The 12,888-nt window shown below is 41.6% G+C and overlaps 1 protein-coding gene across 30 annotated transcripts in view; it reads left to right on the forward strand.

Annotated features, from left to right (window-relative positions):
• The window catches only part of ptprc (protein tyrosine phosphatase receptor type C), a 98,916-nt gene that overhangs the window by 14,651 nt on the left and 71,377 nt on the right, over positions 1 to 12,888 (forward strand). For 3 of the 30 annotated variants that reach the window (XM_052464251.1, XM_052464299.1, XM_052464320.1), the window contains exons 2-3: positions 698 to 826; positions 1,159 to 1,221. The exons of 6 other annotated variants lie outside the window; for them this stretch is intronic. In XM_052464251.1, the coding sequence (XP_052320211.1) occupies positions 698 to 826; positions 1,159 to 1,221 (192 nt within the window). Of the gene's footprint in view, positions 1 to 697; positions 827 to 1,158; positions 1,222 to 1,364; positions 1,488 to 1,591; positions 1,703 to 2,042; positions 2,073 to 2,180; positions 2,418 to 2,724; positions 2,944 to 4,778; positions 4,905 to 4,998; positions 5,122 to 5,264; positions 5,403 to 5,673; positions 5,821 to 6,093; positions 6,306 to 6,602; positions 6,664 to 12,888 lie in introns of all 30 variants that reach the window. 21 more of the 30 variants (XM_052464248.1, XM_052464319.1, XM_052464266.1 and 18 more) reach the window with 19 other exon arrangements.

The raw sequence follows: 12,888 nt of genomic DNA on the forward strand, positions 1-12,888 counted from the left end.
TGCCTTTCCAAATCATGTCAAATCAATTGAATTTACCACAGGTAATCAAGTTGTAGATACATCTAAAGCATGATTAATAGAAACAGGATGTGCCTGAGCTCAATTTGGAGTCTCATATCAAAGGGTATGAATACTGATGTAAATAAAGTATGTCTGTTTATTTAATTTTTTATACATTTGCAAACATTTGCAAAAACCTGTTTTTGCTTTGTCATTATGGGGATATGTTGTGTAGATTGATGAAGGAAAAAAGCAATTTGATCAATTATATAATGCTGTAATGTAACAAAATGGGGAAAAAGTCAAGGGGTCTGAATACTTTCCAAATGCACTGCATATATATATATACAGTGCATTTGGAAAGTATTCAGAACCTATATATATATGACTATACACACACACACACATATACATATATATATATATATAGTGCCTTCAGAAAGTATTCACACACAATATATAAAATTATTCTCTAATTCATGTCTTTATCCCCCAGAATCAGTCATGATTTGTCCACATCTGAAGGTGACCATTGCATGATTGCAGATGCTATTCACATTAATGCTCAGAGGCAGCAACAAGGTGTCCAGCTCCAAAGTTGGTCAACCCCATAGAGATCCTATGCTTCTACATTTAGCTCTATGGGGTAAAATCTTAATCTCAGCCTCTCACTCTCACTCTCACTCTCTCATCCAAGGCTCCGCAGCAACAATACCCCCACCAGGAACAGTAGCCATCACCAACAAACCCCCAAGCATTCCCATCACACCTTTAAACTCTCAGACAGCATCCATCGCAACCACTCCTCCACCCATAAATGAGCAAGGTAAATACTACACTGGAGTGTCCGGGTGTAGGCGACCTCCGTTTACATCAGTGATATGTTTGATTTCTCTCTCTCTCTCTAAAGTGAACTCAGAGTGTTAGTTGTGAAATGTCAGTTGTGGTGATTTTGAACACACTGTCACAGACAAAACATGGTTTGGTAAGTTCAGAACAAGAGCATTGTAGTTTTGAGCCTCCATCAGTCAACCAACCAACCAACCAACCAACCAACCAACCAACCAACCAACCAACCAACCAACTATCCACTCCTCTCCTGCCTCAACTCTCCCCAACAGAAACTTGCAGCACTCACTCTGTCACTTTTATCCACAGACAAAAGCAACATCTCCACTCCTTCACCCACACAATCCACCAAGAATGCAAACGACTCCACAGGTAAACCTGCAAAGCAGAATCTCTCATAGTCATGCTGGATCTGTTGATCAGCTCCATTACCAGGAGCTGATCACATAATTTTTTATTTATTTAGTTATTTATTTATTGTGATTTCTCTCTCTAACTGAGATGATTTGTATCAGGCCCTTTACTTCCAAACACCACGACCACGACGGCCACTACAACCATCTCACCTTCACTCAGTTCGCTTACCCCCACCTCAAACATCATCACTCAGGCATCAAGCCAAGCTATCCCCTCCAACGGTAATGTATACCTCCTACATTAACGTCTGTTAATAGGTCTGTTAATGCTGTAAAATGTATTGTCTCTGTCTCACATCAAAAGTGTGTCGTTCTCTATTTTATAGTAACTGGCGACTCGAGCACAAGCACTTCTGACCATGCAAGCACTGCAGTCGCCCAAACCCAGACATCTGACCCTGCAAGCACCCTGACTTCCACTACAGCTATCCCCACAGGTTGGCCTCTCCTCCATGGGATGCTGTGTTGTGTCCATGATAGTAGATCATGTTTCTCCTACTGTTGTAATGGAATGTTGTAATGGAATGTTGTGATGTTGTAATGGAATGTTGTGATGTTGTAATGGATTGTTGTGATGTTGTAATGTAACGTTGTGATGTTGTAATGGAATGTTGTGATGTTGTAATGGAGTGTTGTGATGTTGTAATGGATTGTTGTGATGTTGTAATGGAATGTTGTGATGTTGTAATGGAGTGTTGTGATGTTGTAATGGATTGTTGTGATGTTGTAATGTAACGTTGTTCTCGTGGATTCTCACCTGTCTGTTCCGTCTTTCAGGCAGCCAGACTAAACCAACACCGCCAAAGTGTGAGTTCCAATTCTTTGTTTTGAGATGCATTCTAAGACTGTGCATGATAGGGATAGTTCACCTGAATAAATAAATGATGATCAATCTTTTCATTTAATCTACTATAGGTACATACACGGTCACGCCTGTCATCTATGGCTTTCAGATTGACTTAAAGGCCTCAACCTCCGACACATACAACATATTGTACCAGGATGAATCAGGACAACACATGACTGTTGAGCATCAAACGATGAACTCCACTATTGTGGTATCATTGAAGCCTTGCAGGAAATACACTTTGACAACGATTCAGCCTGAATGTGAACTCCAAGGAAATAGCACTCTGAGGACTGAGAAAATGGGTATGTCAAAGGCACTGAGCATACACTGTTTAATAAGGTATTATTTGTTAATTACATATGAACTAATAATCCTTATTAAATCCTAAATAATGCTTTGGGGGAAAACAAATTGTGGGATGTAACAGTCACTGTGTTTAGTAGTAAGGTTGAATCTCAATACAATTACAAATTACTTACTTATAATAACTATTATGTAATATCACTTGTAGTTAACTAGCTGTAGACTATGATACTTATCTAAAATAATACATGTTGGAAAAATTGTTAATTTTTTTGATTTCTTTTAACAAATGTTTGCACGATTTAGATGGCCTAGAGTTTTCCACCAACACGAAGCCGGGATATTTGTGTTATGTGACGAAATGGGATATCAGTGATGCTGAATGGAACAGTCCTGTTATCACCTGGGACAAAGACAACTGTTTTAAGCTTTTAGATGAACATTTTTGCACAAACTTCACAACCAATGTAGCTGTGCCTGGAGGTTGCAGTGTCAACATCAGCAGAACTATACCCATAACAGCAGGTGAGATTACTATCAACACTCGGAAAGAAAAATATTTCAAATGTTAAACGGGAATTACTCAACAGCAAAGGACATTTCTCAATCACTATGACCTGCTATCCTTTATTTAAACAATCCTGACCAACAGTATACAGTGCATTCGGGAAAGTACAGTATATGACGCTACAAGCTTGGCACACCTTTATTTGGGGAGTTTCTCACATTCTTCTCTGCAGATCCTCTCAAGCTTTGTCCGGTTGGATGGGGAGTGTAGCTGCACAGCTATTTTCAGGTCTTTCCAGAGATGGTCAATCGTGTTCAAGTCCGGGCTCTGGCTGGGCCACTACGGACATTCAGAGACTTGTCCCGAAGCCCTGCGTTGTCTTGGCTGTGTGCTTAGGGTTGTTGTCCTTTTGGAAGGCGAACCTTCACCCCAGTTTGAGGTCCTGAGATCTCTGGAGCAGGTTTTCTTCAATGATCTCTCTGTACTTTGCTCCATTAATCTTTCCCTCAATCCCAACTAGTCTCCCAGTCCCTGCTGCTGAAAAACATCCCCAGAGCATGATGCTGCCACCAACATGCTTCACCGTAGGGATGGTGCCAGGTTTCCTCCAGATGTGATGCTTGTCATTCAGGCCAAAGAGTTCAATCTTGGTTTTATCAGTTCAGAGAATCTTGTTTCTCATGGTCTGAGAGTCCTTTGGGTGGCTTTTGGCAAACTCTAAGTGGGGTGTCATGTGCCTTTTACTGAGGAGTGGCTTCTGTCTGGCCACTCTACCATAAAGGCCTGATTGGTGGAGTGCTGCTGAGATGGTTGTCCTTCTGGAAGGTTCTCGAATCTCCACAGAGGAACTCTGGAGCTCTGTCAGAGTGACCAACGGGTTCTTGGTCACCTCCCTGACCAAGGTCCTTCTCCTCCGGGCGGCCAGCTCTAGGAAGAGTCTTGGTGGTTCCAAACTTCTTCCATTTAAGAATGATGGAGGCCACTGTGTTCTTGGGGGACCTTCAATGCTGCAGAAATGTTTTAGTACCCTTCCCCAGTGCCTTGACACAATCCTGTCTCTGAGCTCTACGGACAATTCCTTCAACATCACGGCTTGGTTTTTGCTCTGACATGCACTGTCAACTGTGGCACCTTGTATAGACTGGTGTGTGCCTTTCCAAATCATGTCCAATCAATTGACTCCAATCAAGTTGTGGAAACATCTCAAGGATAATCAATGGAAACAGGATGCACCTGAGCTCAATTTCGAGTCTCATAGGGGCGGCAGGGTAGCCTAGTGGTTAGAGCATTGGACTAGTAACCGAAAGGTTGCAAGTTCAAATCCCCGAGCTGACAAGGTACAAAATCTGTCGTTCTGCCCTTGAACAGGCAGTTGACAGGCACTGTTCCTAGGCCGTCATTGAAAATAAGAATTTGTTCTTAACTGACTTGCCTAGTAAAATAAAGGTAAAATAAATTGTAAAAAATAGCAAAGGGTCTGAATACTTATAACTGTGAACAACATTTATAAAAATCTGTTTTCGCTTTGTCATTATGGGGTATTGTTTGTAGATTGGTCAGGATTTGTATTTATTTAATACATTTGAGAATAATGCTGTAGTTGTTGCTGGAAGAGTTGTTGCTGTTGTAGTTGTTGCTGTAGTTGTTATGTGTCTGAACACTTTCCAAATGCACTGTATCCTCTTATAAGATTAGTCCAAATGAGAACTAAAAGAGATCCTAATAAAGTCAAATATCAAAGGCTGTGGCCACATTGCACACGGCTGCTGATAAACCATCATTTGTTAACCAGTATCACTATTTTGTCTCTTTTGTGCATGGCTATAATTAAATCTTTCCTATTTTGAAACAGAGTATTCTACAGTCGAACACTCTCCCAATCTGGAATACAAAAACGTACTCCCTGTTGAAATTGTATTGAAAAACAAGCCAAAAAACTGTGGCCCTAAAGATCTGGACATTCATTACACCTGTGAAGGTAAAAAATAATGTTTCCACATTTCATATGAATTTACATATGATAACAATTTATTTTTTCAAAGGAATCAGTAATATTCTTGTTTTTGTCCCAGGAAACAGCGGGTCTATCAACTTGACTGATTTGGAACCCTTTCAGAAATACAACTGTAGTGGAAAGATTACTCACAACAGTAAAGTCATCAGTACCAAGTCCATTGACGTTGAAATCAAATGTGGTAAGTTATTATACAAACGTTTTTTAATATAAACTCTCCCTCGACTTAAACATTTGAATACTGAAAATAGTCTATAACAAGACATAACATGCATTTATTTCAGTATCACTATGATCATATTATTCTTATATTTCACTCTGTAGAAGTGGACATTACCAAAACGTCTACAAACACAAACACCTCCATAAGCCTTAAATGGACCAATGACAGCATTAACTGCCCCAGAAATACTCAGCTATTTCACTCCTGCGTTTCCTGTAGAATTGAGACTGAAGTTAAAGGTAAGCTACAATTTTCAGAGACATTTTAAGTAATTATTTTACCCACCAAACAAATTAACCTTATTTTAATGATAAGTCCCTATGGAAAACACAGGCATGTATGTTTTCCTAAAGATGTGGTTGCCTTTACAATTGTATGTCCCTGGCAGCTTGTCGAACAAGCAGTTGCCTCAGGTGGGAGATGAGATCATTTATATATATATTTAAAACAAACAACTAATTGATAAGAATTACAGATCAAGCTTTGACTCCTTTTTCATCCATTTTTCAGATTGTTACACCACGGATGAATTACATTATGATTTTAATCAATTGCAGCCATTCACAAATTATATCTGTTCAATTGAGCCAAGGTACAAAGACATGAGCTACGATACACTCAAAAAAGTGTCTGAGACAATCCTAACTGCACCTGGAGGTAAGTGTGACATACGTTGCATATATCATTTAATTCACAATATATAGCAATATGATGATTTTTAACATACTGCAGCAATCTTTCCACGATGCAGATGTTGAAGTGAAGGGTGCTGAGTAAAAATGTTTCTGAACCGTAGTAAATTATCATAGAAAATGAAGTGGAAGAATGCAGTTTACAACAGGCCTCTTTGAAATAACTGCTTCACATCTGTTGGGATCTGTGAACAGGATGACCATAATGTAATCTGTTGCCTATGTTTGTGTTTGACAGTACCTGATGAGGTGGGGGGGAAAACGAGTGTGACTTATACTCAGAACAATGCTTTTACCATTATATGTGAGGAATTAAAGCCAGTTCAGTGGAAGGGAAAAGAGAAGTGGTACATTGCAACGATCACTGGGTCTGAGACAAAACCACAAAACAAAAAAAAATGCAATTTTACATTTGCGGACCTCGGCTATTTAACAGACTACACAGTTCAGGTACGTTATTCAACATTCATACAGTAAAACCTAATGTATTGACTATGCTGTAATATATTGTGGCATTAGATACTGCTGAATGAAATGCTCTATGTACTGTATGTAGATGAGTTAAACAGAAGATGTAGAAATAGTGTTTCACCAGTATGTCTCTCAGGTAATGTGTTTACATAGTCAGGATGATCATTAACGAGAGTATTGGCTTGATTATTGTGCGTTCCTGTTAACCCAGTGGGTTTGTGGGGACCAGGAACTATTGTGATGGAAGGATCATACATGAATGTCTTCTTTTTTCAGATCGTTACATACAATGGGAAATACAAGAGTAAACCAATAGAAACACACATTACTACTCGCTGTAAGTAGTTTTACATTTCCAGATGTTTTATTTTTTATTTTATTTCACCTTTATTTAACCAGGTAGGCAAGTTGAGAACAATTCTCATTTACAATTGCGACCTGGCCAAGATAAAGCAAAGCAGTTCGACACATACAACAACACAGAGTTACACATGAAGTAAAACAAACATACAGTCAATAATACAGTAATAAACAAGTCTATATATGATGTGAGCAAATGAGGTGAGATAAGGGAGGTAAAGGCAAAAAAAAAGGCCATGGTGGCAAAGTAAATACAATATAGCAAGTAAAACACTGGAATGGTAGATTTGCAGTGGAAGAAAGAATGTGCAAAGTAGAAATAAAAATAATGGGGTGCAAAGGAGCAAAATAAATAAATCAATAAAATAAATACAGTAGGGAAAGAGGTAGTTGTTTGGGATAAATTATAGATGGACTATGTACTGGTGCAGTAATCTGTGAGCTGCTCTGACAGTTGGTGCTTAAAGCTAGTGAGGGAGATAAGTGTTTCCAGTTTCAGAGATTTTTGTAGTTCGTTCCAGTCATTGGCAGCAGAGAACTGGAAGGAGAGGCGGCCAAAGAAATAATTGGTTTTGGGGGTGACCAGAGAGATATACCTGCTGGAGCACGTGCTACAGGTGGGTGATGCTATGGTGACCAGCGAGTTGAGATAAGGGGGGACTTTACCTAGCAGGGTCTTGTAGATGACATGGAGCCAGTGGGTTTGGCGACGAGTATGAAGCGAGGGCCAGCCAACGAGAGCGTACAGGTTCGCAATGGTGGGTAGTAAATGGGGCTTTGGTGACAAAACGGATTGCACTGTGATAGACTGCATCCAATTTGTTGAGTAGGGTATTGGAGGCTATTTTGTAAATGACATCGCTGAAGTCGAGGATTGGAAGGATGGTCAGTTTTACAAGGGTATGTTTGGCAGCATGAGTGAAGGATGCTTTGTTGCGAAATAGGAGGCCAATTCTAGATTTAACTTTGGATTGGAGATGTTTCATGTGGGTCTGGAAGGAGAGTTTACAGTCTAACCAGACACCTAGGTATTTGTAGTTGTCCACATATTCTAAGTCAGAGCCGTCCAGAGTAGTGATGTTGGACAGGCGGGCAGGTGCAGGCAGTGATCGGTTGAAAAGCATGCATTTAGTTTTACTTGTATTTAAGAGCAATTGGAGGCCACGGAAGGAGAGTTGTATGGCATTGAAGCTTGCCTGGAGGGTTGTTAACACAGTGTCCAAAGAATCTTATGCAGAAACCTGCAATAAATATACTCAAGTCAGACTGATTGAAATGATACACTTTGTAGGAATATTACCTTTCTCTGACTCCAATTTATAAAATAATATGATTTTGATGAACAAGTAGCTGTTTATCCCTCCTCCTCCCTCCATTCATGGTAGGCTAAACAGCATTCAGTGTTGCTTTTACATTGTTGAGTAAATGTCCCTTTACCACTCTTCTCATCTGTTTTCAGACAATGACAAAGCTGTGATTGGGTTCCTTGTGTTCTTCATCATCCTGACGTCTCTGGCTCCCCTCTTCTTTCTCTACAAGATCTACAACCCGCAGCGCAAGACGTCCAAGTGAGTATTTAGTCAGTTCCTGTCTACAGTAGGCTTCAGATTATCTTCAGATTGTATTTGAAGAGGTAGCTGTGTACAGTCATGGCCAAAAGTTTTGAGAATAACACAAATATTAATTTCCACAAAATGTTCTGCTTCAGTGACTTTATATATTTTTGTCAGATGTTACTATGGAATACTGAAGTATAATCACAAGCATTTTATAAGTGTCGTTTGCTTTTATTGACAATTACATGAAGTTGAGAAAAAGAGTCAATATTTGCAGTATTTTCAAGACCTCTGCAATCCGCCCTGGCATGCTGTCAATGAACTTCTGGGCCACATCCTGACTGATGGCAGCCTATTCTTGCATAATCAATGCTTGGAGTTTGTCAGAATTTGTGGGTTTTTGTTTGTCCACCCGCCTCTTGAGGATTGTCCACAAATTCTCAATGGGATTAAGGTCTGGGGAGTTTCCTGGCCAAAATATTGATGTTTTGTTCCCCGAGCCACTTAGTTATCACTTTATGGCGAGGTGCTCCATCATGCTGGAAAAGGCATTGTTGGTCACCAAACTGTTCCTCGATGGTTGGGCGAAGTTGCTCTCAGAGGATGGGTTGGTACCATTCTTTATTCATGGTTGTGTTCTTAGGCAAAATTGTGAGTGAGCCCATTCCCTTGGCTGAGAAGCAACACCACACATGAATGGTCTCAGGATGATTTACTGTTGGCATGACACTGGACTGATGGTAGCGCTCACCTTGTCTTCTCCGGACAAGCTTTTTTCCTGATGCCCCAAACAATTGGAAAGGGGATTCATCAGAGAAAATGACTTTACCCCAGTCCTCAGCAGTCCAATCTCTGTACCTTTTGCAGAATATCAGTCTGTCCCTGATGTTTTTCCTGGAGAGAAGTGGCTTCTTTGCTGCCCTTCTTGACACCAGGCCATCCTCCAAAGGTCTTCGCCTCACTGTGCGTGCAGATGGACTCACAACTGCCTGCTGCCATTCCTGAGTAAGCTCTGTACTGGTGGTGCCACAATCTCGCAGCTGAATCAACATTAAGAGATGGTCCTGGCGCTTGCTGGACTTTCTTGGGCGCCCTGAAGCCTTCTTCACAACAATTGAACCGCTCTCCTTGAAGTTCTTGATGATCCGATAAATGGTTGATTTCGGTGCAATCTTACTGGCAGCAATATCCTTGCCCGTGAAGCCCTTTTTGTGCAAAGCAATGATGACAGCACATGTTTCCTTGCAGGAAACCTCCATGGTTGACAGAGGAAGAACAATGATTCCAAGTACCACCCTCCTTTTGAAGCTTCCAGTCTGTTATTCGAACTCAATCAGCATGACAGAGTGATCTCCAGCCTTGTCCTTGTAAACACTCACACCTGTGTTAATGAGAGAATCACTGACATGATATCAGTTGGTCCTTTTGTGGCAGGGCTGAAATGCAGTGGAAATGTTTTGGGGGGATTCAGTTCATTTGCATGGCAAAGAGGGACATTGCAATTAATTGCAATTCATCTGATCATTCTTCATAACATTCTGGAGTATATGCAAATTGCCATCATACAAACTGAAGCTGCAGACTATGTGAAAATGTATATTTGTGTCATTCTCTAAACTTTTGGCCACGACTGTACATATCCCAACCAGAAGTGGTGGATTACAGGCAACATCCTCACTGAGCTAAAGGCTAGAGCTGACGCTTTTAAGGTGTGGGACACTAATCCGGACGCTTATAAGAAATCTCGCTACATCATCCGACCACCATCAAACAGGAAAAACGTCAATACAGGACTGAGATTGAATTCTACTACACCAACTTATACGATTGTCGGATGTGGCAGGTGTTTGAAAACTATCACGGATTACAAAGGGAAACCCTGCCGTGAGTAGTTCAGTGACGTGAGCCTACCAGACGAGAGAAATACCTTCTTTGCTCACTTCAAGGCTAGCAACACTGAATACCAGCTGTTCCAGACAACTGTGTGATCATGCTCTCCGTAGCCGATGTGAGTAAGTCCTTATAACAGGCTAGTATTTACAAGGCCGCAGGGCCAGACAGATTACCAGGATGTGTACTGAGAGCTTGCACTCACCAACTGGCAAGTGTCTTCACTGACATGTTCCTCTCCCTGACCCAGTCTGTAATACCTACATGTTTCAAGCAGACCAACATAGTCCCTGTGCCTAGGAACGCCAAGGGAACCGGTCTAAATGACTATCGTCCAAAAGTACTCACATCTTTAGCCATGAAATGCTTTGAAAGGCTGGTCCTAGCTCACGATACCATCATCCCAGACCCTCTTTCCCCACTCCAATTCGCATACCGCCCCAACAGGTCCACAGATGATGCAATATCTGAGCGTGTGAGCGTGTACGTTCAGCATCTTGTGAGAAACTGATCTTCTGATCAATCTGGCTCATCTTCAGGCCAGAGTGTGCTCATGAAGCTGCTGGTTAAAGTCCCTCAACCGGTCTGGTAGTTTTTCTGACTCAGCCAGTTCCTTGGCCACAGCCTGTTCCAGCTCTGAGCAGACTGCTCTGGTCTCCAGCTGTTCAGTGAAGGGAGAATCAAGGTCATTCTGGAGCTTTGTGTTCCTGGTCTGCTCCTCTGGGATTTGAGTTGGTTCGCTTGAAGCTGAAACTTCAAGCTGGAGCCTTTATCCTTCAGTGAGACCTGAAGCTGAGATAGGAGGAAGTTTTGTTCCCTATCAATGGTCTAGAACTCACCAGCTGTATCCTGGAGCTTGATCTGGAGGTCTTGGTTCTTTGGGATCAGCTCCTGGTGTTCGGCTGATAAGGTGTGGAACTCAGAGAAGAGTTATTGGTGTTCGTTCTCCAGTGCCCAGTGTTTGGCCTTTAACTCCTGTAGCTCTATGACTGTGGTCTGGCTCTACATAGCCAGACTCTCATAGCAGCTGCGTTCAGCCTGGAGGGAGGAACTTCTCCAAGGCCAGAGTGTGCTCATGGAGCTGTTGATTGTCTCTCTGGAGACTCTTTCTGGAGTTTCTCTGGATTCTCTCTATCTCTGGAGGCTCTCTGTCTCTGGAGGCTCGCTTCCAGCCGGGCGCTTCATGCTTTCTGTCTATCCACAGCTTCAGCTTCTGCAGCTCCTTAATGCTGGTGTGCCTCTCCACGGGCCAGAATAGCATACTCCTCTAGTGGTGTTTGCTGCTGAGAGAGGGAAGCCTGAAGGGCAGACTGGAGGTGCTGGCTCTCCTCCTCCTCGTCCTGTTGGTCGGCTTTAAGGAGCAGGGAATCCAGGGAAGCTTCCTTCGCTGTGTTCTGCTCCTGCAAGGCCTTCAATGCCAGTAGGATGTTGTGCATGTTGGCACTGTGAGTCTTCTCTGCCTCGAAAGCTGAGGCCATTTTATTGGCTGCCAGCTGGAGCTTGATGTTGCTTCCACTGCTCCTCAGCTAGTGAAGCCTGAAGAGAAGCTTTGGCTGCCCTCGCACTTACTATAGCCTCTCTGTGAGACCAGCTCTGAATCCCTCCTATCATCACTGAGGACCTCAGGGCACACAGGCACTTGTAACACAATATATATTTTTAAGTGTAGCCATCCTCTTTCCGCAACATATTAACTCACCCAAAGAACAGCAGAATTACTGTGACCAGTTCACTCAATAGTAGTTCAATCGAGTACAGGATTAACTGAATAAACAGCAGAGACAGAATGCAATATGGAATTGCATTAAATACTTTGGGGGTATGGCACCTCATCTCAGAGGAATGCTCATTGGAGCCAGATGCTGATGACAGGTAACCCTTTGCTGGGCAGCTGACAACACAAAAAGAGAACTCTTCCAGCTGCTCCTCAAGGATGGAGGAGGTAGACTATGCCTGCATCTCCTTAGCTGAGTCCTCTTCATAAAGGTCCTGAAGCAGCAACACCACGCAGTGGTCTAATATAATATAAAATATAGCTGTATAAATACATTGATCCTTTAGATAGTGGTCAATTATTATAAACATAATATAATTCCACCTTTCCAAATTATTGCCTATTATTCTATGTATAACACCAGTATTAACATTCACAAGAGAAAGAAGAAACAGTAGATCGATTGACAAAATATGGGAAGGATATTTTTCCCTTTTAAGTAGGGTGAGTATGGGCAAGTCCTGAAAACATGCTTTCCAGAACACCTTCCAGAATCGTCCCATTGTCTTAATTAACTCCCAACTTGATTACATTCTACATAGCTTCAGAACTCTACTACACTAAACACTAAAATATGTGTTTGCTGATATGACAATTTTATGACGTCATTTGCCTAACATCTTCCAAACTGACTCATTCCAGACATCATTACAAGTCTCATGGCAGTCGTTATATAAAATAAATATTTAAATATTTCATCTTCTCAGGTACACTCTATCTGTGCAGAGCACATGTCCCATTGTGCTCGAAAAAATGTCCCGTTGTTGGACAGTACCAGTAAAGCGTTTGGACACGCCTACTCATTCCAGGGCTTTACTTTATGTTTGACTATTTTCTACATTGTAGAATAATAGTGGAGACAACAAAACTATGAAATATCAAATCAAATATTATTAGTCACATGCACCAAATACCACAGTTTGAGAGCTTACAGTGAAATACTTAGTTACGAGCCCCTAACTGACAGAGCAGTTTAAAACAA

This window comes from Oncorhynchus keta, chromosome 1 (genome assembly GCF_023373465.1).
Source record: "Oncorhynchus keta strain PuntledgeMale-10-30-2019 chromosome 1, Oket_V2, whole genome shotgun sequence".
NCBI lineage: Eukaryota > Metazoa > Chordata > Actinopteri > Salmoniformes > Salmonidae > Oncorhynchus > Oncorhynchus keta.